Source organism: Lithobates pipiens, unplaced genomic scaffold (genome assembly GCF_037356315.1).
Source record: "Lithobates pipiens isolate NorthernLeopardFrog02 unplaced genomic scaffold, aLitPip1_a1.2 Scaffold_25, whole genome shotgun sequence".
Lineage (NCBI taxonomy): Eukaryota > Metazoa > Chordata > Amphibia > Anura > Ranidae > Lithobates > Lithobates pipiens.
The window spans coordinates 16067153-16091952 of record NW_027507787.1 but is presented as its reverse complement, the minus strand read 5'-3'; the positions used below and the strand labels follow the sequence as shown (position 1 = coordinate 16091952).

At 41.6% G+C, this 24800-nt stretch overlaps 1 protein-coding gene across 6 annotated transcripts in view; it reads left to right on the top strand.

The window, feature by feature from the left end:
- The window catches only part of BICC1 (BicC family RNA binding protein 1), a 342816-nt gene that overhangs the window by 233547 nt on the left and 84469 nt on the right, over positions 1-24800 (top strand). For all 6 annotated transcript variants that reach the window (XM_077454137.1, XM_077454135.1, XM_077454133.1 and 3 more), the window contains exons 4-5: positions 14902-14981; positions 18647-18805. In XM_077454137.1, the coding sequence (XP_077310263.1) occupies positions 14902-14981; positions 18647-18805 (239 nt within the window). The remainder of the gene's footprint in view (positions 1-14901; positions 14982-18646; positions 18806-24800) is intronic.

The following is a 24800-nucleotide window of genomic DNA, read 5'->3' as shown; positions in this document are numbered from 1 at the left end:
GTGGTAATCCTAAACAGATATAATGAAATGTAGTAAGGCACACATGCTTTTAAACTTGAAATTGAAATATACAGCAATTAAGACTAAGGCTGGCCATACATGTTATTTTTTTTACTGTACAATTTTCCTCTAGATTTACCTTAAATTATGTAGTACAAGGGCCTGCCTAAATGGATACAATTGAAAGTAGTTTAGTTTTGACCTCATGTTATATGGTTTTAGGTAAATCCTAAAGGGAAATTGTACAATAAAGTTGAACATGTATGCCAGCATAATTCACTCAAAAATTATGCTTTTTGTGTTGTGTACTTGTAGTTGGAAGCAATCTACTGCATGATCCAACCAAGAATGAGCAGGCCCTGATATTATTATTATTTTTTTTTTTTTTTAAATCGGAATAGAAGTCTGCTATGATTTTAATAGTGATGTGAGGCTAAATTTTTAATGCGTGCACAAATTGGGGTTCAATTAACACCAAAGTGTTTTCTCACTGAATACAAGATTATGCAGCAGCACCTCAGTTGGCTCAATATAGAAGTAAACATTCTCACCTAGCCGAGCCTGGCTGTGTGAAGGTGTACTACTCCAAATGTACCAGTTTTGTTGTAAATATAGGAGGGGTTTTAATATATTTTTTGCAGGTGCTGTTTCTGCTAGGCTTAAAGTGACACTAAAGCTTAATTTTTTTTATTTTTTTTTTAAATAACGTCATACTTGCCTCCACTGTGCAGCCCTGAACATCCTCTTCTGGGGTCCCTTGGCAGCTCTCGTGGCTCCTCGCCACATTAGATACCCCCTGGTAGAATCGCTCTCCCGGGGGTTACCTTGCGGGTGCGTTACCAAGTCATTCATTCGGCGCCCATAGAAGCTGAATGTATGACTCCACCCAGTGCCGGGTCATTGGATTTGATTGACAGCAGCGGGAGCCAATGGTTGCGCAGCTATCCATCCAATCAGGACCCGAGCACCTGCTTTTGCTGGTGTGCTCGTCCCCGGGGCGAGCTAGAGGGGGTACAGGTAAGTAAAACGATGACTGCAGCATTACAGGAGGTTTTTTAGCTCAATGCATTGAGGTGAAAAACCTTGAAGGCTTACAACCCCTTTAATGCTTTAGAGCAGGAATATGCAATTAGCGTACCTCCAGCTGTTGCAAAACTACAAGTCCCATCATGCTTGTGGCTGTCAGAATCTAGCTATGCCTAATGGGAATTGTAGTTCTGCAACAGTTGGAGGTCCGCTAATTGCATATCCCTGCTTTAGAGCTTGATGTCTGGCCATAGTAGAACAGCTAAAACCTTTACTTTTTAGATCTATCATTCACAACCTAGCACAGTTATCCTGAGCTAATTAGGGATATGTGTTTTATTTTATTTATTTACTTTTGTTGCTTTGAAAAGCTTTGTTTCTGGTGGTGATAAATGGCCAGAGTTATTGGAAAATTATAGACTTTCTATGAAGTCTTCTAAGGCATCGTATTTTGGGAGGTTTACACTAAATGTTAATCATAATTTGTGATGTATATATAATTTTTCGAAAAAACTTTTCTCCTGAGGGCACAGCATTTCTTTATTTATATAGCTCTACAGTAAGCGATGAATTACATGCATGATTTTTATACTCGTAGCTTTCCTGCTGCGAATCTTCAATGCTGGCATAGTTTTGCCCACATTCAGGCCCTGTGCTTTGGTCATTTGGCCAGAAGTCACATGACCAAATGCATGGAATGCAGGGGGAAGTGTAACTGCACCTGCTGTACTACTACACTATGCTGCCCTGACCTGAAAATCTCAGTGCTTTTCTTTGAATGACTTCTACCATATTGTAAGCTCTTGGAGAAAAGACTAATACCATTTTATTAGTCTTGTTTGTCTACTAGAGCTGCGCGATTAATCGTTAAAGAATCAAGATCGTGATCCTCCCCCTTTCTAAACTTAAAGCTTTTCCTCGATTCAGTGCAGAGAGGTCTCTGCTCAAGCCGACAGCTGCAAAAAAAAACATAAAAACAGGCAGCCTGCCAAGTTCATCACAACATTGCTAAAGAGAAACATTGTAAAATCTAGTTCTTTTAGATCAAGGGGATGAACTTCTGTCTGTAAATGAGGTCAGTTTAACCACTTAGACTAAACCTTTTTTGACACTTGTTACTAATCAGTATTTTTTTTAATAGAAAATTACTTTGAACCCCCAAACATATTATATATATATATATATATATATATATATATATATATATATATATATATATATATATATATATATAATTTTAGCAGACACCCTAGAGAGTAAAATGATGTTTGTTTGCAATATTTGTCACACTGTATTTGCACAGCAGTCTTTCAAATGCAATTTTTTGGGGAAAAAAATATACTTTAACGAATTAAGAAAAACCGTAAAGGTGGCCCAATTTTTTTTTGTAGAATTTGAAGGATGATGTTACCTCGTGAGAATCGTGATCTTTATTCTAAGATGATGGGATACTAGCAAGCATATTCCTACATGATGGGATACTGGCAAGCAAAATGCTGTTGAAAGGCAGCCCCATATAACCCTCCCTCTACCCAACTGCCCTCTTGTTTTTTATTTTTGTGTCTGTGTGTTAGCGTCCTAGAGGGTTGGACACTATTTTTTTTTTCCCCCCTCAGCTCTGCTGGAAAAATGTCTCCGAATATTATTTATTTATTTTTGTGGTAGCTTTTTCTTTCTTTTGAAATTATTCAATATTCTTAATACAGAGCTTATAGCTTTTTTACAGTGATTTCACAAAAGAATTTGACACCGCTGCTTGAGCTTGTCACTACATAGCAAAGCTGTACACTTACCTTGATTGACGAAAGAGTCTCTGAAGACTTGTGTAGAGTGTAAGGCTGGCTGGGCTGAAAAATTCTACCTTACAGCTGGGAACCAAATTTTAAAGTTCGTACCACTGACTTTACAGCAGAAACAGTCAAGGCTGACTAAACTAAGCACAGACATCATCCACTCTGATTTTTCTCTCACGCTGTTTCTTCAACCATTCTGCTCTAAGGACCACTGGTGCTCCTGCTTTTGAAACTTCATACAGATTATCAGATCTCTGGTCTTGGTCAACTTCCTTCCTACAGTGACTTTGCGCACCTCTGGCCACCAGTGGCCCTCATTAGCACCAACTATTAGGGTTTTTGAGTATGCAGGGCCTTGCCTCACTGTGGGCGTATAGTTGATTTTCACTACGCAGCAAAGCATGTCTTATCAGGAGAGATCAAGCTGCCTCCTCTCTGTCCACCTTGGACTTTGTTTATGCTTGCAGCGGCTTTAAGCACACTCCTACACTATCCCCACATAGTCTAGTTCTGGCCTATCTGAGCCTCCAATGCAGACCATGTCCAAGGCCTCTGATTCAGAGTCCTCACTGTCTACCCCTAGAGAGGCTGTTTTCCCCAATCGTCTTTCAGGACAGCCACCTTTGAGAGACACTGGCTCCTCCCCTCTTAGGAAACACCGCCTTCATTTTCATGATTTAAGCCTCCTCCTCCCTTCGTTCCTCAGTTATGGTGTTTCCTCCGGTGGGGAGACACCGCTAAGGAACCTTAGCTGAATCAGTTGGAGAGACTGAAGCTATCCGAGCGGAGCTCTGGCCCCACTCGGCAGTCCGATCGTCTATCGGTCTACTTTCGGCAGTCCGGTCAGCTGGTGAGCTGAATTTTCATACTGACCATACACTCTAAACTTCGCTTGGGGAAAGCAGGAAGTTTTTAGAGGCTCATCCCTTCGTTCGCCCAGGAGGGTGCTTCAACGGGATAGGCAGTCCGGTCAGCTGGGGAGCTGAATTTTTGTACTGTCCATACACTCTAAACTTAGCTTGGGGAAAGCAGGAAGTTTTTAGAGGTTCATCCCTTCGTTCGCCCAGGAGGGTGCTTCAACGGGATAGGCAGTCCGGTCGGCTGGGGAGCTGAACTCTTGTACTGACCTTTTTTACACGCACTCTAATCTTCGCTTGGGGAAAGCAGGAAGTTTTAGGGGAGGTCCATCCATTCGTTTTCGCCCAGTGGGGCGCTGCAACAGGACGTCCTAGGTCCCCCTGTGTTTGCAGTCGGCTTGGAGCTGGAGGCCGGACCAGATGACGGGCGACGTCAGTTCTGGTGGGGGCGGACATCTTCGTTGAACCCGCGTCTTCCGGTTCCGTACGCGGACGGAAGGAGGACCAAGCGTTCGGCTGGTGCAGCCTCTCTTCTAAGTTGCACAGGTAGCTTTGGAGGCACGTTCGTACCACTCTTCCTCAACAGGAGAATGCCCGAAGCAGTGGCTTCAGGAGCTCCAGGAGTAACGGCACCAGCCACTCAAAGGTAAAAGCCCTGGCGAGGGGTTCCCTTACCTTATAACCAGTAGCTCCACTGGTGTTTTTTCCCCCTAGGTGGTCGGGGGGGGGGGGGGGGAAGGGCAGTGCGTCTGGGATCCAGATGGAGATTGATCCTAGGGGAGGGCACTCCCGGTGGTCCTCTTAAGTAGTGCTGGTGTTTCTTTTTTTAGGATTTTATGCTGCTCTTTTATCTCTGTCTCAGAAGGACATGAGCAAGTCTCCCCTTGGTTCTAGGAGGGAGCGTCCTTCATATAGAGCCTCTTTGGGGGAATCCCTGGTTCAAGGCACTTGGTAAGGAGTGTATTGAAGCACCGGATAGCTCAGTCAGACCTTTAACCTAAGGGTTCAGGGTTCAGGTCCCTGTTTGGGCGCCATCAGGAAACAGGCAGCAGAACACGGTGCATATCTGGCGGCTTCTGTGAAGGTTCCAGTGGCCTTAGCTCCAGAGCACTCTTTCACCAGCACAGCAGAGTGTTCCACCTAACCCGATGGATGTTCCTCCTGCAGGTTAAGGGAGAGTCTAGAGGGTTCCAGAGAGGAAGTTGAGGAAGAAGTTGACAGTGCAGTCTCAGACTCCCAAGGGAATCTGATGGTGAGGGCTTGGGTGGGGAACCCAATAGAACCTCACGATATAAACTTCCCCCTGGATGAAGTGGATAAGCTCTTGGGAGCTATTCATACCACTTTAGGCATACAAGAGAAAAAGAAGGCATTGTCACCCCACGATCAGATGTACTAGGGCCTGGGGGAAGCAGGTGTTCCCGTTTCATGACGTCTTGATCGATGCCATCAGGAATGGCGGGGTCCCAAAGGAAAACCTTTCTTTTCTGGTGCATTAAAACAAAGGTTTTTTCTTGGGCGGAAGAGGAAGCTCTTGTCTGGAATAGAATCTCCCAGGTTAGAGGCTACCTTTCTTCATATGTCCAGGCATACTGACCTGTCCTCGGGGACATGGGAATACTTTCAGACCCTATGGTTTTAAATGATGGACTCACTTCTGAAGGATGCATGGGTTTTTTTCTCTTAAGAAAATATCTAAGCCTGCCATAGCGGCCACAGTGGTGGCTCATAATATGAAGTGTCGGCTTAGCCAGATTAATGCATGAAGCAATGATGGCAGAGGAGACTTTCTATCCTCCTTTCCCACGCTGCTTAAGGAGTTGGCATAAGCTGCTTCGATTCAATCCAGGCGAATGTATGCAAGATCTTCGGCTCTGACCAACTCAGCCTGGAGGGCCTTAAGGCTGAAGACATGGCAGGGGGTCAAGGCGTCCAATGCAAAGCTCTGTGTAATCCTTTTTTACTGGAGACCTGCTGTTTTTGGCCAGGTCTTGAAGCAGTGCGAGATTGCACGGCTGATAAGAAAAAGGCCGTTTCCCTTAAGAGGAAATATATTAAAAAAAAAAAAAAGGGGGGGGCCTTCCTCCCCCAGTGGGAGATGATCACCTCCAATTAGTTTGTGATGAGGATCATCAGAAGAGGTTACAGTTTGTAGTTTTCAGAGCTCCCCTTTTTTTGAGACTCCTTGTCACTGAGCTGCCAAAATGTGCCCTTCTTTCCTCTTCAGGAGTTAGAGGAACAGGAAGTGGTAATACAGATCCCAGCAGGATAGATAGGAAGGGCTCCTATTCTCACATTTTTGTGGTTTACAAGCCTTTGGAAAAAGTTCAGGCTCATCCTGAACCTGAAGCGTCTGTGTGTCTTAGTCACCTACAGATGGCTTTCGTTGGTTTTGGTCACTGGGTGAGGGCACCTCTTCCACCAAAACTGTTTCAGGGCATGGATAGTAAGGATGCATACCTGCATATTCCCATCGCAGAAAGCCACCAGCGTTTCCTTAGGCTGGCAGTGATAACTTCTATAGGGGTGCTACTCCTTCAGTTCAAAGCACTTCCCTTTTGGGCTATGCCTTTCCTCCTCGTATCTTCACCAAAGTGATGGTAGAAGTTCTGGCATTCCTGCGTCTCAGGGGAGTCTCGGTGATCGCGTGTCTTGACGATCTTCTCCTGTTTGTACCTTCTCTGGCGCAGTCGATTTGGGATCCACAGGTAACAAAAGACCTGTAAGTGAGCCTGGGTTGGCCTCTGAACCTAGAAAAACCCAACTTAAATTCCTTACCAGGGGGTCACCTTCCTGGGGTAGGTGCTGGGCTCAACAGAACAAAAGGTCTTCCCTCCTTGGAGAAGATCCAGAAGATAGACAAAGCACTGTTGTTTCTCCAGGGCAACCGTCAAAAACTCAGTTAGGCAGGTTGAGTTTACTGACAGCCACGCTCCTAGCAGTTCAGTGGACGGGGTCATGTTACCGTCCTCGGCAAACTATTCATCTTGAAGGTTTGGGACCACAGTCAGGGGTCTTGGGACTCTTTGGTTTCGGTTCCAACTCAGGTAAAGAGGTCCCTTTGGGAAAGGGAGCACGTTTGTTACAAGACCTAGAATGGAGTTTGCCAGTATCCAGGGTGGTTACAACCGATACGAATGACTTAGGTTGGGGTACACACCTAGACTCCTGTTTGGTACAGGGTACCTGGGAGAGGAAGGAATTTAAGAGATCCTCAAATTGGAGGGAGTTGAGAACAGTAGATCTGGTTCTCAGGACCTTTCAGAGAGTTCTCTGGAGACTTCATGTAAGAGTCATGGAAACAATCCCTTGGCAGTGGCTTACGTCGACAGGACCGGGACTCCTGGAGTGGATCCTTATGGGTCCTAGCGAAGGCCATCCTCAGATGGGCCGAATATTAAAATCCTGTCTTTCCAGTGATCTGTTTGAAAGGAGAGCAAATTCTGATATTAGATTTCCTCAGAGCAACCAGGTTCTCAAGCAGGAGGTTTTTCGAATGGATCACCCAGAGTTGGGGGATTCCTTAGATAGACCTCTTTTTTTCTCAAGGGAAAACGCAAAGGAAGCCATCTCCTGTTCCATGAACAGGGGAGATGGGAGGTCGGGAGCAGACACACTAAAGCACAGAGTTAGGGTTTCTCTAAGTGCTATGCTTTCTCCCCTCCCGTTCTGATTCCTGCAGGGTCAGGGTAGTTTTCAGGTGGAGATTACTACCTGTTTTCTAATCACACCTCTTGGGCCCAGGAGGCCGTGGTTCTCCATTCTGAAGGGCCTGTCAGTGGAACCCCCCCGGGTTTTCCCGGTCTAGGAGTGTCTCCTTTCCCAGGGTCCAATCTGCGGTCCCCAGGTGGATTCTTGCAGCTTGGCTACTGAGAAGGAATTGCCGAAGGGCAAAGGGGTCTCGGACTGTTTATTAGCCACGCTTCTGAATTGCAGGTAAATAGAAACTCAGACCATTTTCTTGAAGGTATGGAGGCGGTTCAACAGCTGGTGCTCAGAGAACTCCTTCAATGTGCACAGCCTTGTAGCCGTTCTAGAGTTCCTGCAGTCAGGGGCAGATAAAGGTTTAGCCCCATAAACATTGAAGAGTCAGGTTTTCGCTTTTAGCGTATTCCTGGAAGGGCATCTAATATCAGACCTTGGTATAGTAAGGTTCTTAGAGCCTTAAGTAGGCAAAGACCAAGCCTTTGGTCATCCCCTTCCCAGTCGGGGTCGCTCATTCGTTTTACAGGTTCTCACAAAAGAACCTTTTCAGCAATTGGAATCTGGCTTGTTATGGTTGATTACTCTCAAAACTGTTTTTTGTGGCGATCACTACGGCAAGGAAAGTGCGTAAACTCCAAACCCTTTCTGTTAGGGCACTCCCTTTCCAGACCATTCAGTTTTTAAGACCATTCTGGCTTTTTTACCTAATGGTAGTCTCTAATCCTCAGAGTCCGAGAGATTATGCTGCCTATTTTTCGTTCAAAACCAGTGAGAGAACAGGAACACATCTTATTGGACGTTAAAAGATGTGTCCTTCATTATTTTGGTTGCACAAAGTCAGTTCAGGAAGTCTGATTTATTTTTAGTGTTACTTCCAAGGGCTAGGAAGGGTTCCAAAGCCTTTAGACGTACGCTAACTAGATGGTTAAGGTCAGCCATTGGGCAGACTTGCGTGGTTGGGGTATTAAAGCCTCCAGTTAGAATTAAAGCACACTCAGCCAGGACAGCGGCAACTCCGCAGACAAAGTGGGCTGGTGCGTCTCCTGAACAGATCTGTAGAGCCGCAACATGGTTCAAGTTTTCCACGTTCGTGAAGCGCTATAGATTGGATCTTCTCTCAGCCAAAGACCAAGCCCTTTGGTCACAAGGTGCTGCAAGCAGTAGGTCCCACCCTAAGACAAGGTACTCGCTTATCCTCTCAAAGGTGGCTGTCCTGAAAGAGGATTGGGGAAAAATGGAGTTACGTACCGGTAACATCCTTTTCCAGGAGTCTTTCAGGACAGCACCGGTTCCCACCCAGGTTTTTTGCAGATCATCGGGAACTCATCACATGAGACCGTCAGGTAAGACTAAAAGTTTGTTTGTTTGACGTGTTCTTGTGTCTCCCCAGTTGGCCGGAGGTACTCTGGAAGAACTGAGGAACGAAGGGAGGAGGAGGCTTAAATCATGAAAATGAAGGCGGTGTTTCCTAAGAGGGGAGGAGCCAGTGTCTCTCAAAGGTGGCTGTCCTGAAAGACTCCTGGAAAAGGATGTTACCGGTACGTAACTCCATTTTTTGGCCATTTGCGGGTGCATATCATTTAGATTGCCATTGTAAAATGGGAAATTAGAGATCCTTCTACTATATAGGGAATTCAGATTATCGGGAACATTTTAATAAAAAGACCTAAAATCCCATCTGAATATTTTAAAATGTATTATTGCTACTCTGTACATATTTTTCTTATGAACCATTATTGCTTGGAATATTTGTCCCTTAGGGATATTTACAATAGAACCCAGGCCCTGGATGTTAATTTTAGCCCTGTTGTGGTTATACAGATTAGATTGGTAAAACTATGACCAGAGCAAACCATTTCTACCTGGAAATAAACGTATTTAATTTAGCTGGACATTTCTATTCCATTGCGGTAGTACACTCCTTCGCTGGTCTACTTGTTTTCTAGAGCTGCTCTTTGCATTAGCATTTGAAAGACCCGTCTGCTTTTCTGACAAATTGTTTTGGGTTATTAAATCCTGTATCAATGTAACAACCAGAAAGGGGATATTTTAAAAATTTAATTGGGCAAAGGTAGCCGTCTTTTACTGTACAAATATCCATTACAGCAAGATATTTTTGGCTTTTCATGGGGGGTTATGTATGAGAGCTGAACCTCTTGCTGCTAAATTCTGTTTTTTGCATTTACTCCATTAGGGTGTGCATGTATGAGGCTGCAAATGGCTCATAGAAAGGTTGTTACTGGGAACTAAGAACTATTTCACAGCATTAGGTTATCCATATAATTGGTAAGGATTTAACAAGCCGTACAGCCTACATTCCCTCAGCAGGTAGACAGAGGCTACAGAATGAGTTTAAATACAAGAGTTGGGTTTCCATAAGGAGGGAATGTCTTTAACTATGCAGCTATGGCTAGCCTCACTGTAGATTTTCTTTGAAACAGAACATACACCAAAGTTTTAAAGCATTTGTAATAACTAATTGTGTTTTGACATCTAGGTGATTTAGCCTCTATGCAAGCCTTTGAAACTTTTGCTGGCTGCGTCAAATGTCTATACATCCCTATATTCTTCTCCTGGCAGAAAGGATCTCTGTTCTTTAAACACAAGTGGAAATAGCATGTCCCTTTGTACATGTTCCCAATATGTCCGAGACTAAATTACTTCAAATGGCCGATCATGTAAAGAATGCACAAAGTAATTTTAAAACCTGCACTTTAAGCCCATGATATGAATAATTCATGTTTAGGTTCTTGCTATTTAAAAATTCCACTTCTGCTTTTCATTAGGACTAAATGTCTTTGAAAGGATTCATTCTGGCCTATTACATTTTTATACCATTTTATGGCTCGGCACTGTGTACTTGAAACTGGTATGCAGGACTAAAGTATTCTATTAATTTCATGTCTATTCAGAATTACTTGTACATTAACCAGTGCTGCTTTTGCTAAGACACACTTTACCCTGGGTTTGTGTTTGGATTTTATTAAAAAAAAATCTCCTGAAAATTGTTCTTCCCTTTTTTGGATATTTTGTTTTTTGTATACGTTGTATAATGCACTGTGTATATATTGCCATATACATTGACATAATTGCAATTTCAGGTTTAAGTATTTTAGAATGGGTTTTTAATAAATTCTGTAAATTTTTTTTTTTCCAAATCATTTAATTTTGAGAAATAGCTGAAAGATCAAATTGAGAATACATAATTGGTCAGTGGAAAACAAACCTTTTGACTTGCTGAAATTTTGTGGTTTTTTTTTTTTTTTTTTTTTTTTTTATTGAACAGATTCACACTTATGCTAGAGGGATGTAGAAATGTAAACATATATTTTTTTTCTTTTCTTTCTTTATTTCTTTAACCACTTCAGCTCCGGACCAATAAACACCTTAAGGACCAGAGGTCTTTTTGCAATTTCGCACTGCGCTGCTTTAACTGGTAATTGCGCGGTCATGCAATATTGCACCCAAACGAAATTTGCGTCCTTTTCTTCCCACAAATAGAGCTTTCTTTTGATGGTATTTGATTGCCTCTGCGATTTTTTTTTTTTTGCGATATAAATGGAAAAAGAGCGAAAATTTTGAAAAAAAAAGATATTTTCTTCTTTTTGTTATAAGAAAAATCGAATAAACTAAATTTTAGTCATACATTGAGGGCAAAATTTATTCAGCCACATGTCTTTAGTAAAAAAAAATGTCAATAAGCGTATATTTTTTGGTTTGCGCAAAAGTTATAGCGTCTACAAACTAGAGTACATTTTCTGGAATTTACACAGCTTTTAATTTATGACTGCCGATCTCATTTCTTGAGGTGCTAAAATGGCAGGGCAGTACAAATCCCCCCCCCAAATGACCCCATTTTGGAAAGTAGACACCCCAAGGAAATTGCTGATGGGTATGTTGAGCCCATTGAATATTTTTTTTTTTGTCCTAAGCGATTGAATAATGACAAAAAAAAAAACAAAAAAATTTTTTTACAAAAAGTTGTCACTAAATGATATATTGCTCACACATGCTATGGGCATATGTGAAATGACACCCCAAAATACATTCTGCTGCTTCTCCCGAGTACGGGGATACCACATGTGTGGGACTTTTTGGGAGTCTAGTCGCGCACGGCACCCCGAAAACCAATCACCACCTTCAGGATTTCTAAGGGTGCAAATTTTTGATTTAACTCCTCACTACCTATCACAGTTTCGAAGGCCATAAAATGCCAAAATAGCACAAAACCCCCCCAAATGACCCCATTTTGGAAAGTAGACACCCCAAGCTATTTACTGAGAGGCATGTTGAGTCCATGGAATATTTTATATTTTGCCAAAAGTTGCGGGAATATTACAAACTTTTTTTTTTTTTTGCACAAAGTTGTCACTAAATGATATATTGCTCACACATGCTATGGGCAGAAGTCAAATTACACCCCAAAATAAATTCTGCTGCTTCTCCCGAGTACGGGGATACCACATGTGGGGACTTTTTGGGAGCCTAGCCACGTACGGGACCCCGAAAACCAAGCACTGCCTTCCGGATTTGAATATAAAATGCTATAAAAAACAAACTAACCAGAGTCACCCGTAACACTTATACGGTGATCAGTGGTGAAAGGGTTAACTAGGGGCAATCAGGGGGTTCAAATTTTTATTAGGTAGTATATGGGGGTCCCTGGCGCTATATAAAAACCTGACGGGGAACCTAAATAACTAACTGGCTAACCAGCGTCACCAGTGACACTTATACTGTGATCGCTGGTGAAAGGGGGTGAAAGGGTTAACTAGCAGCAATCAGGGGGTTAAAACCATTATTGGGTAGTATATCGGGGTACCTAGCGCTATAAAAACCTGGCGGTGAACCTAAAAAAATAACTAGCTACCTAGCGACACTAGCGACACTGATGCAGCGATCAGAAAAATGATCGCTTAGTGACACTGGCAAAAGGGGGTGAAAGGGTTAACTAGCGGCAATCAGGGGGTTAAAACCATTATTGGGTAGTATATCGGGGTACCTAGCGCTATAAAAACCTGGCGGTGAACCTAAAAAAATAACTAGCTACCTAGCGACTGTAGCGACACTAATGCAGCGATCAGAAAAACTATCGCTTAGTGACACTGGCAAAAGGGGGTGAAAGGGTTAACTAGCGGCAATCAGGGGGTTAAAAACATTATTGGGTAGTATATCGGGGTACCTAGCGATATAAAAACCTGGCGGTGAACCTAAAAAAATAACTAGCTACCTAGCGACACATGCAGCGATCAGAAAAATGATCGCTTAGTGACACTGGCAAAAGGGGGTGAAAGGGTTAACTCTAGGGGCAATCAGGGGGTTAAATCTTTATTGGGGGGTGATAGGGGGCTACCCTGGACCTAACACTAACTGTCCTGACAGTTTTTACTGTCACAACTGACACTGAATGCATTGATCAGTAAAGAAATGATCAATGCAATCAGTGACACTGTGACTGGGGGGGGGGAGGGGGGGCGGGGGGCGATCGGGGGGGGGATCGGGGGGGGGGGTTTGTGTGCCTGTGTGTACCTACATGTCAGTGTAGTGTTGGTGCACACTTACTTTTAGTCTTCTCCTCGTAGTCCGGTCAAAAAGACCGCCCCGAGGAGAATGACATCACTTCCTCCTTCCTGTGTAAACAATACACAGGGGAGGAAGCTTCTCATTGGCCAGGAGCGATCCAGAGGGGGTGGCCGAAAACCAACGGCCATCCCCTCATCACGGAGCGCTCCTGGACCGAATCGGACCGCCGTAACCAGCGGGAGGGGGTCCGATCGGACCCCCCACCCGCTGGAAGGCAATCATGTAGATGTACGTGATTGTGCCTGCCTGTGCCATTGTGCTGACGTACAATGGCAATACGGCGGTCCTGAAGTGGTTAATTTGAAGTCGGTACAGAGTAGTGTGTCTTTACTTTTTTGGCTTTTTTTTTTTTAGTTATTCTGTTTATGTTCAGTTGTCCGATCATGTTAATGGTTAGACCATGCTGAAGAGGTGTAGAGTCTTGCTCACATATAAGCTGTATGGAATTGGGCATAAGCAAATTAAAACTATTAAGGGGCTCTGTTTGTTTGTTTCATAACATGTTCAATCATCCACAGAAATCAGTGTACGTTTTATTTATTAATGTGTACATGTACAAGCTGTTCCCACTCTGGTGTTATAAACACATTTTTACAGTTGTTGAAATATACTTCTAAACTCCATTTTTAAAACTGGAAGTAGACTATTTTTTGGAGGAATTTGAAGCGGTATAACCGCAACCTCAGTTACCCTTAACATAGCTACTACATTGGTTTTACTTTACTTTGTGTGCCATCTTTTGCTGCTTGCTTTGAGGCATAAGTTGAAACCTTGAATGTAAACCTCTGATAAGGTCATTGGTGATAAATTAATGAATTAATTGAAACAAAATATCAATTTGCTAGAACTTCACTTGCCCATGAATTACAAAGTTTGTTGCCTAGACCATAATAAATATTGTACAAAGCTCTGTTTTGTCTTGTCAGGTATGCGAAGAGTGTAATTTCTGTATTTGCTCTAAAATGGTGTTATGATGGGATTTAAAGTCTTATTAACATGAAATGGCAGCTGGAGTAGCTTATTGCTGAAATGTACTGTAAACATGAGCGTACATATTTGATAACAATAGTGTTCATTCCAGTACATTGAACCTGTGTGTCCAATTCCCTCAACCTAAGTTTCCTACTCTAAAATTTAATAATTGGGTACATTTGGTTAATCAAGTTTATGTTTAGTCGATGCTTTATCGGGTAGAGAAGGGTTAAATGCTTTTTTTTATGCTTTGTGTCCTGCTAGGGAAATTTCTCCCCACTTCCTTTAATGGGAACACGGCAGAAAGTGAAAATTTCCCAAACCTTGTGGGAATTCCCATCATAGTTGGCACAAGAATATCTGTCCTATGCATTTTAATGATCAAGGTGTGCAGTGAATAGATTTCACTGCTTCATAAAAGGACACCCAAGTTGGAAACCTCAAAAGTTAACTTTTCTCAGTTCACATCGGGCAATTTGGGATTGATGGCTGAATTGCGACGACATGCACCACGTGTGTTTGGATGTCATTGATTTTTTTAATGGCACATCAAATGCGGTGCAGTTTTGCCACCAGAGAAATCTTGTTTCCCGAAAGCAGCTCCTGCTTCCCAAATCACCAGATGTGAATGGGACCTAAGAGTAGTGTTTGCTCTGCAATTGCTTACCTCTTTCTGAAATTCTAGTTCTCTTGCTGTATCTGGTTATAAATCTTTGAGTCGCTGTGTCAGCGTACAGCCAGCATTAACAAATAATTCTCCTGATCTGTCTCTGACACAGATGTATTAAAACCCTTAGTTTACCATGAAAGACACGGAGTTAGCATTTTTAAAACTAGATTTCAAGTTTTACTGAAAGCTGTTTGTAATTGCTGTAGGCTATTCTGTATTGTTACAAATTTTCAGTCAACACCAACTAATTTCTTTTCCCACAGCCTCTTAATTGCAGTTTATATTTTATTTGTAGATCCTCACATTAAAGTATCTGGCAAGAGAGAGAATGTAAAAGAAGCAAAGGAACGAATAATGTCTGTTTTGGATACAAAGGTAAGGTAAAGTGATTGTAAAGCTTACTTTATTTATTTTTAAAGCCGAGCTCAACCCAAAAGAGGAAGCTCCACTTGTTTGTTTCTCCACCCCCCACCTCCTTTCTGCTGCCACATTTGGCACCTTTCGCTGTGGCGAGTTCCCCCAGAAGTTTAGCCCACCTCCTCCTTCCACTGTCACCGGGCCATTCAGAAAGCGCAGCATGCTTCGTAAACCAATGGCATTACCAAGCTTCTAATTCACTCCCTGGTTATTTCTCGCCTCGACTACTGCAACTCATTCCTCATTGGAATACCTTTACATACACTATCCCGACTAAAGTCCATAATGAATGCTGCTGACTCATCCACCTTACCAACCGTTCAGTGTCCTCCACCCCTCTCTGCCAATCCCTCCACTGACTTCCACTAACCCTACAAATAAAATTCAAAGTACTAACCATAATTTACAAAGCCATCCACTGCCCCCAGCTACATTACTAACATAGTCTCAAAATACCAACCAAGCCGCTCTCTTCGGTCCTCCCAAGACCTCCTGCTCTCTAGCTCCCTCGTCGCCTCCTCCCATGCTCGCCTCCAGGATTTCTCCAGAACTTCTCCCATCCTTTGGACGCCCTGCCTCAATCTGTCTGACTGTCCTCTAATCTATCCATCTTTAGACAATCCCTGAAAACCCTTCTCTTTAAAGTACTATGATACACTTGCATCAACTTGTATCAATATATAGTTGTTATACAAAATAATAAAATAAAATACAACATAATTAGCATTACAATTGCATAAAAACACTCATCCATAAAAATTCGATGAAGATGATCGCTCATGATGAGCCAAACTTGTCTAGGCATCAGATCGATGTAACTCGATGCACTTTCGTGGCTCATGCCAATCATCAGGAGTAAAATGCTCTGAAATTAAATCCGTAATATCTATAAATTGAGGATATCCTTTAAGCGAAGAACAATCTCTCAAAATAAAGGTGTGTAACTTACGATACGACCCAGTGTGGTGGCGCCCAACCTATGTCCAAGGGACGTTGGGACAGGGATGATCATCTCCCCTGGGGGCTGAGATGAGGCGTCCCATCCAGACCAGAGACAGCAGCCAGGTGAAGACCAGGCAGGTGACCATGTCACAACCATGTGAATCTAGTGTATGCTTAACAGTCCACACTGCTCTGCAAGGGTATAAGTGAAGTAAATGTATTAATAGGATGAGCCTATACCTACGATGAATGGTGGTGATTGCTGTGATGAAGTGTGTTAGCTAAAAAGAAACTACAGCCAGAGAAATAATGTATGCATGTACCTGCAAAAATGGAACAAAAAACAAAACCACCATGTAATGGTGGACTGTATGATGTAGAACTAAAATTAACCCAAAAAGAAAATGTAGTGACGGAGAGTCAGACTCAATTGCCTTGTATGTGGTTCTGTGGCCATAGCCCTGCCTGGGATCCTGCTTGTGTGACTGGGCATGTGAAATGGTCAGCTGACCAGCCTGAGCAGCTTATTTCCCTGGCAAGGGGCGGGTCCCCACCAACACCATGAGCGATTGGATGGAAAAGGGAATCTGCTCAATGCTCAGGCATGTTAATGCACTGAGCAGGGCATCCAATCATGATGCCGATGCATATGAGGCAAACCCCAGCCCCCCCAACCTGTTGGCGCTATATAAATCCTGTATAATAATAATGTGCAGTAGGGGATCGGCTGTACCCGTCTCCCATACAAGTAATGCGGCCGCAGCACCCAAAATCCAATTGAAAAATCATCTGGGGTGCCAACATTGTGGGATCCCTGGACAGGTAAGTGTCCTAATATTAAGTCAGCAGCTACAATATTTGTAGCTGCTGACTTTTTTAGTTTTTTTTTTTGTGTGTGGGGGGGGGTCTGGGGCGCCGCTTTAAATAAACATCTTATACTTGCCTGCTCTGTGCCAGGTATTGCACAGAGTGGCTCTGAACCCTCCTCCTCTTGGGTCCACCACCAGTGCTCTGGGCCCCTACTCTGGCTGCTGCCTCTGTGAGCAAAGAAAGAGGAGAGGCACTGGCACAGCGATGGATCAGGATTGTTAAAATGCATGTGTATATATTGGTTTTTCATATATTTTTTTATAACAGTTTTTCTAAACTAAATATTACAATTGTAGCCTCCTGGAATTTGTACTAATATCTCTTATTCTCTAAAAAAACTATGAAAGTAGTGTTCTAAAAAAAAATAAAAAAATTACAATTTTCTCGATTTTGTACCTTTGTGTAAGCAAGTTTCAATTAGAGACCTCATTGCTGAAAGGACACCACTTAGGCTGTGCTGTTTTTAGAAAACTTTCAGGACCCGTCTACTCCATAATATTGTGCTGGAAACTTGTGTTCTGTGTGCACTTCGAGCATTACATTCAAAATGCACTGCAGTTCAGGCACTACTTTTTGTGCTGTCTGGCATGATTTCATCCCATTTAAATGAATGGGCTGAAATCGCACTGTGCTCAGATTGCACAGGAACACAAAAGCGCATTCCTGTGCAATTCATGGTGTGAACTTGCCCTCTGTGTATTTGAAAGCATTCCTCGTGGAATAACCTTTATCATTTCTATAGAATCTTTGCTTTACAAATAAACAATTATCGTTTTAAAAATGTAAACTTGAAGACAGACCGGTAGAAAAATAATATAAACTCGCCCCACCAAACTGTTTGCAATGAAGTGCTTTATACTATTCATTAGGTTAGTTACATCTCAGAATTATAATTTCAAAAAATGTCACCCATATAGTTTTTGATTTGGATGTCACCTCACTGTATTGTGTAACTGCAGTGTCTTATTGTTTAGTAATCCAAGGAATCCTTTAACAAAAACTTTAAATTGAAGGTTTATAACATTAACATGTATGTGGTATATACATTAAACTCATAATTATACATGTATGTGTTTTAAAACCAGAATTATGACAGCCGAGGTGTTAACTGAGAGAGGTTGGCCATTTTATTTTAATAATACAGGTATTTATATAGTGCTGACAATTTAACCAATTTACATCAGTCACTGTTGCAAGTTTTATGATTGGAATTTGCATGTTTGTAGCTATATAAAGCAAAAGCTATGATTCCCAGAGCTCATGTCTGTTCTGGGACAGACAACTTAAGATGCCAACATGCCGCATAAAAGCTTCCCTTGGTTTTAGTATGGAGGCAAACAGAGCTTTGTATCTCTATGCTTTTTACCATTGCTGCCAGCAGAAGACTGATGAAGACTAAGGCAAATGGAGACCTTAGATGTTGGCCTGGAAGAGACTCCTTAAGACGCAATTTTCACCTTCCCTAATGGCAGAAAAGGCTTGGAAGGAGGAAGTTTACTTCTTTATCATAATTCTCACTTTCCTAAATTATGTTCGTGCATGGTTTGTCACATCTGCTTAATCATATGCATATTATGGTAAATATGATACCATTATATGGTGTATATTAAAATATAGCAGTCACCCCATGACAATTTTGTTCATTGGAGTATTGTACACCTGATTTGTTTTTGTTTTTTCTATTTTAGAATTCTAACCTATACTTCTTTCATCTGATATATACAATTTTTTGTTTACAATATGTAATAAATATGATAAATTGTACTGTAAACCTGTGGTTAATTGTCAGGAAATTACTTGTTTTCCACTAGAGTAACCGTGTCACATTGAAGATGGACGTTTCTCACACAGAGCATTCACATGTCATTGGTAAAGGAGGGAACAACATCAAGAAAGTGATGGAAGAAACTGGCTGCCACATCCATTTTCCGGACTCCAACAGGAATAATCAGGCTGAGAAAAGCAACCAGGTACATGACTATTACTATAATTGTGTGACAGTAACATTCCGACATAACCTTTATAAAATGTAATTGCTTTGTTTTTAGGTATTGTAACATATAAGACCAATTTCCTCTTAAACAATTCAGAATTACTAATGGATCCAGGTATTGCCTTCTGAGAATCAGATTGCTGTGGGCAACAAATCTGGAGGGGATTTTACCAAAACTGGAGCAGACAGAATCTGGAGAAACCTGTATATGGCAACCATCTTCCATCAATCATTTTCAACTTAACTGAACAAGCTGAAGGTGGAAGCTGATTGGCTGCCATGAACAGATTCTATTAAGATTTTTCCCCAGTATTAATTCCCCTTCTGGTATTTAAACCCAGGGCAATTCTAGTTCACTTACCCTGTTCACCCTTCTCCCCGAGCTGTAATATTTTTGTTGAAATATATTTAGCTGTAATGGATTTTTTTTTTTCGACAGATCTTCACAATTTATTAACTTGCCTGGAGCTGCATTCTCTTTAGCCATGCATTGCACCACCACCCACACATGCATGGCTGGACCCCATAGCTTTTAATAGAACACCCTTTAGCAGGGAGAAAATTATTCCATTGGTAGGCTATAGAGTTAAGACCATCCATTCTTGCAGAAATAGGATTTTGAATGAAACTCAATATGGCTTTGGGAAATCCATAAAAATAATTTTAGAGACCTGTTAAACAGGTAAGTATATTACTTTACACAAAAGCTCCTCACAGGAAGGTGGCCACTTAAAATACCTGTACTAAAGGTGCCATAGCATCTCAACCCACATACAAAAATTGTGATGTTTAGGCCTACTCTAGGCCATGTCAACTAGCTCTTCCAACCTTCTTTGCTCACTTAGTTGAGGTGGTAATTTGTCAAGTGCAGGTGCCAACTTTCAGTCTTTCAGGCATGTAATGTCTTCATACCCATCATTCTTTGGTAGATATCTTCCCATCCATCGCTTTTCTAAAAGTGCTCCTAATGGGGGATCCATTGTCTCTGTACTTGTAAAGCTGTATATTTTCTGTATTCTTGATCAACAACCATTAGTAGCAGGAAACCTTGAAATCCTGTCCATGGTCCTTTATTAGTATGCCACAAATAAGAAACTGTTTAAGAAAAACATATTTAGCCGTGTGTGTGTGTGTGTGTGTGTGTGTGTGTGTGTGTGTGTTTTTGTTTTTCAGTAGAATTGGCAAATTTATAAGACCTATGATGCCTATACAAAAGTTCTTGTTTAAGAAATGTTTGTATTTTCTCTAATATTCAGGCCTGACTATACATTTTATTTAAACACTGCTGACAGTTGTGATTAGAAGGGACCTAGCAGTATCTGCACATATCTGAGCAGTTTTCAGCACCCTTGTTCTACACAAATTCTTAACAGACTAAGCATCATTGTGGTAGCATCTTAAGACCCCTTTCACACCGCAGAGCCTATATTGTCGGCGGTAAAGCGCCGCAATTTTTAGCGTCGTTTTACCGTAGGATTTGCGGCGCATTCCGGCCACTAGTAGGATGCTTTTACCCCCACTAGCGGCAGAGAAAGGGTTAAAACCACCCGCAATAGTGTCGTTTTGCCGGCGGTAATACAGCGCTGCCCCATTGATTTCAATGGGGATCAGCAGTGGAGGAGCGGTAAACACGCCGCTCCAAAGAAGCTGCTGGCAGGACTTATCTTGACGTCCTGCCAGCACAACGCTCCGGTGTGAGAGCCCTCAGGGCTTTCACACTGGAGACAATGGTGCAGCAGTTTGAGGGCGGATTGCAGGTCCTATTTCTAACGCTATGAATGAATGAATGAATGAAATACTTGTATAGCGCACAATGCGAACTGAATCGCCTCTAGGCTATAGCGCCTGCAAAACACCCTTGGTGTGAAAGGGGTCTAAATGTAGATGGTAATGGTGTTTAATCAACAGTACCAAAAAGACACATTGATAAAGCATAGCAATTTGCTTTATGAATGTGCTAAGTACTCATCTGATTTTGGGATTCTTAAACCAGCTGTGAATACTATTGAATGAAGGTGGAAAAAAATGAGGGCCCAGTCACATGAACTGGAAAATTCTTGTGACTGGCTTCTCTGCTGTGTTAAAAAGGTACATAGAACTCTGTAGGAAGCCATTGGATCCACATTGCTGCATGCCATTTTGCAAATATCCTGTAACATGCAGGCCACGGTATGGCATACCTTTGTAACACAGCACAGTAGATGGCAATATCCACACTCCACTGCAGGGTTATATATTTTTTGGTAATTTATAGACTTGGGTTTTAACTGAGCCTGTGCTTTTTCTATACTGGGGCATAGTAACAGGTTCACATTAGGGCATGCACTTTTTTTTTTTTGTTTTTGCATACACTTTAAGTTCTTAGGGCACTGGAAACTGGCCAATGTATGCTCCACCCAGCCACCAGTGGCTGTGCTTAATCCTGGCTAGTGGTACTGAGCACTGCATTGTGAGAGGCAGGAGCATCACTGTGCTTTCCCATACACAGGAGATGTTAGATCTCAAACAACCTAGCAATGTAAAAATGCAAATAAAGGAATTACAAACTGATTAGTCCCTCCTATAAACAGTCTTCAAATAAAAAAAAATTAAAAAAAGCTTATTTAAAAAAATTAGCTTAACTTATTTTACTACTTATTGTGAGTAGTGGTTTCTGAATTAATAGTCTTGCCAGCAGTCTTCTGGTGCTACTCTGGTTTAACATGCTTCAAACCCACAAACATGTGAAAACATAACCACAGATTAATGGCTGTGTAGCACAGCTTGAGACACTGTTTCGTTTTGTTGAGATAATGGTGGTTTCTCTTCTTTGTGTGCGCTGAATGTTATTAAATAAAACAAAACTTCCCACTGATTGCAGACAAAATAACACTTTTTACCTCCTAATTAAGAAAAGCGCAGAAGTTCAACTTTTTTCCCCTGAGCTAAACAGACTGTCCCAGACTGAGGTGTGGTCTGCTTACAAATCTGTTCTCAATAAGCAGCTCCCTTACTGAAACAGGTTTTGTTCTTATCTGGCATTGATAAACATAGTTTGTCAGTGTTGACAACATTAGACCAGACCATACAATGTTTTCAGATCACTAAACATGATTGATGTTTTGTATTTGCTGCTACATTGTGTTTCCTAAGGGGCGTCATAAATAAAAAATATTTCAAGTAAAAGAATTTTGCTTATTTCATAGATTCAATATTAACTGGAATATAATGTACATCTACAAAGGCCATAAACCTTAAAGAGAACTCATCAATTTATAGCTTATGCACGAATCTGAATTTTTAGTCTTTATTATAATGGTACAGTGAGAGCAGAATGACAAAAAAAGCAACAACGAATGACATTTAAAAAAAAAGATGTTTATAATGCAAGACAGTCCAATATATATTTTTTTTTTATACTCTTTATTGCATATCAAAAACACGCATAATAAAAATTACATTCACAATTTTCGACATTTAATAATTCTATTGATTTACTCTATCTCTCACTAGTCCCTTCCATACTACACCATTTACTCCAAATTTTCTGATATTTCTGTAGGTTTCCCCTACTTTCATACATAACTTTTTCATATACTATGATATGGATAACTGCATTCATCCATTCTCTGATAGGAGTTATAACTTGCATTCATCTCTTTGCATTTTGCTTTTCGAGCCTGTAAAGGTTTTTTTTACAAAAATATCTTTTACATGTCTTGACCAACGGTCTGTTGTCAGATTTTTCTTATGGTCAGTACACAAGTCCGTCACATAAGTTAAAAAACCGCATGCTCAGAATCAATCCTCACCAAACACGAAATTGGCAGAAGGGGCCCAAAGGGTTGCACTCAAGAGCTAAAATAACTCTTAGTATGTCACTACGTTCATGTTTGTTGGACAACAATTGTGTATGGGTATGCAAAACAAGATCCTGGCACATGCCCTTTGGACTAAAATCAGCTGCTCGGTTGGCCAACAATCAGATCATGTGTATGAGGCTTAAGATATGAATACTTGTTCTGCAGGCTGAAGAAGAGAAATCCATCAAATCTCCCTTCCATTCTAAGAAATGTGAATGGGAGAATGTCCCCTGATGACCATTCAGCCCCGGACCATTTGGCTGGCCAAAGACCAGAGCACTTTTTGCAATTCAGCACTGCGTCGCTTTAACGGACAATTGCGTGGTCATGTGACGTGGCTCCCAAACAAAATTGATATCCTTCTTTCCCACAAATAGAGCTTCCTTTTGGTGGTATTTGATCACCTCTGAGGTTTTTATTTTTTGCGCTATAAACAAAAAATAGCGACAGTTTTGAAAAAACTAATAATTTTTTACTTTTTGCTATAATGTCTATCCCCAAAAAATAAATAAATAAATATAAATATATATATATATATATATATATATATATATATATATATATATATATATATATATAAAATAAAAATTTCCTCAGTTTAGGCCGATACATATTCTTCTACATATTTTTGGTAAAAAAAAAAAACTCACAATGAGCGTCTGGTTTCCGCAAAAGTTATAGCTTCTACAAAATAGGGGATGGTGTCATGCCATTTTTATTGATGATTTTTTTTTTTTTTTACTAGTTTTATGGCTTTTTTTTTTTTTTTTTTTTTTTTTATACTAGTAATGGGTGGTGAACAGTGATTTTTATCGTGACTGCAACATTTATAGTGGACACATCAGACACTTTTGCCGTGATTTGGGGACTATTCACATTTATACAGTGATCTCAGTGCAATTAAAAATGCATTGATTACTGTGTAAATATGACTGGCAGCGAAGGGGTTAACCACTAGGTGGCGCTGTAGGGGTTAAGTGTGTCCTAGGGAGTGATTCTAACTTGGGGGGGGGGGGGGGGGGGCTGCGTGTGACACGTTGCTGATCACCGCTCCCAATTACAGGGAGCTGTGATCAGTGACGGTGTCATTAGGCAGAACGGGGAGATGCTTGTTTTACATTAGCATCTCCCCGTTCTTCCTCACTGTGAGACGATCGAGGGTATCCCCGCGGGGACCCGCAATCATGGTCACGGAGCTCCCAGCGGATACACGTGCCTGCAAGCCGCCTCTTAAAGGGCAACGTACAGGTATCTGCCTGTACTTGCCCTTCTGCTGCAGTATATCTGTGTGAGGCGGTCGGGAAGCTTTTAAACAAATGTACAGCATTGTTTCTCAAGGGCTCTGACTGAAATGTATTGAAGACACAGTTGGGCAAGTAGCATTTTCAGAAAGAGGCTACTAATCTTAGCCCCTATAATTCTTTAACAGGTGTGCTTTAAGTTCCCAGGTCTGCTAACCAACTGCAGCAATAGCATTTCATTCATTTATATTTATTTTATATCATGAACAAAGGAAAAGGAAAGATGGGGAAGTAAGACATCACTATGGGCACAAATAGTGCTTGGAGATTTCTTTACTGAATTGCCCAAGAATGAGATGGAAACCAAAAAGTCCACTACCCACACTTCTTTGCAGTGCTAGATACAGTGAAAGAAGTGATTGGCTATGTACCCTTTAGAATTAGATGAATGTTTCTCAACACCTGTCCTCAAGTATGATCATGGTCATGTTTTCGGGCTTTCCATTATTGTGCACGAGTGATTTGATCAGTTTCACTGCCTTAGTAATTACCACAGCCATTTCATCTGAGAGAAATCCTGAAAACATGACCTGTTGCGGGTACTTGAGGACTGGAGTTAAGAAACCTTGCTCTAGATCACATGTGTCAAAAGTAGGCCATAGGCCATGTGGCCCTTGCACACCTCCTACAGCTGCAGACGAGCTCTAGCCCCTCTTTGGTCCTCCTCTAGACCCTGTACGTTCTGCTTCCCAGCAGCAGCACAAGGTAAGGAGGGAGCTGTTGATGGTGGGGGCTGGGGGGGGTTGGTGCTCTTGATATCTGATGTAAAAGGCGGGGTGCTCTGGACATCTAGTAGTATGGATACAACTGGCCCTTTGAGGATAATCAC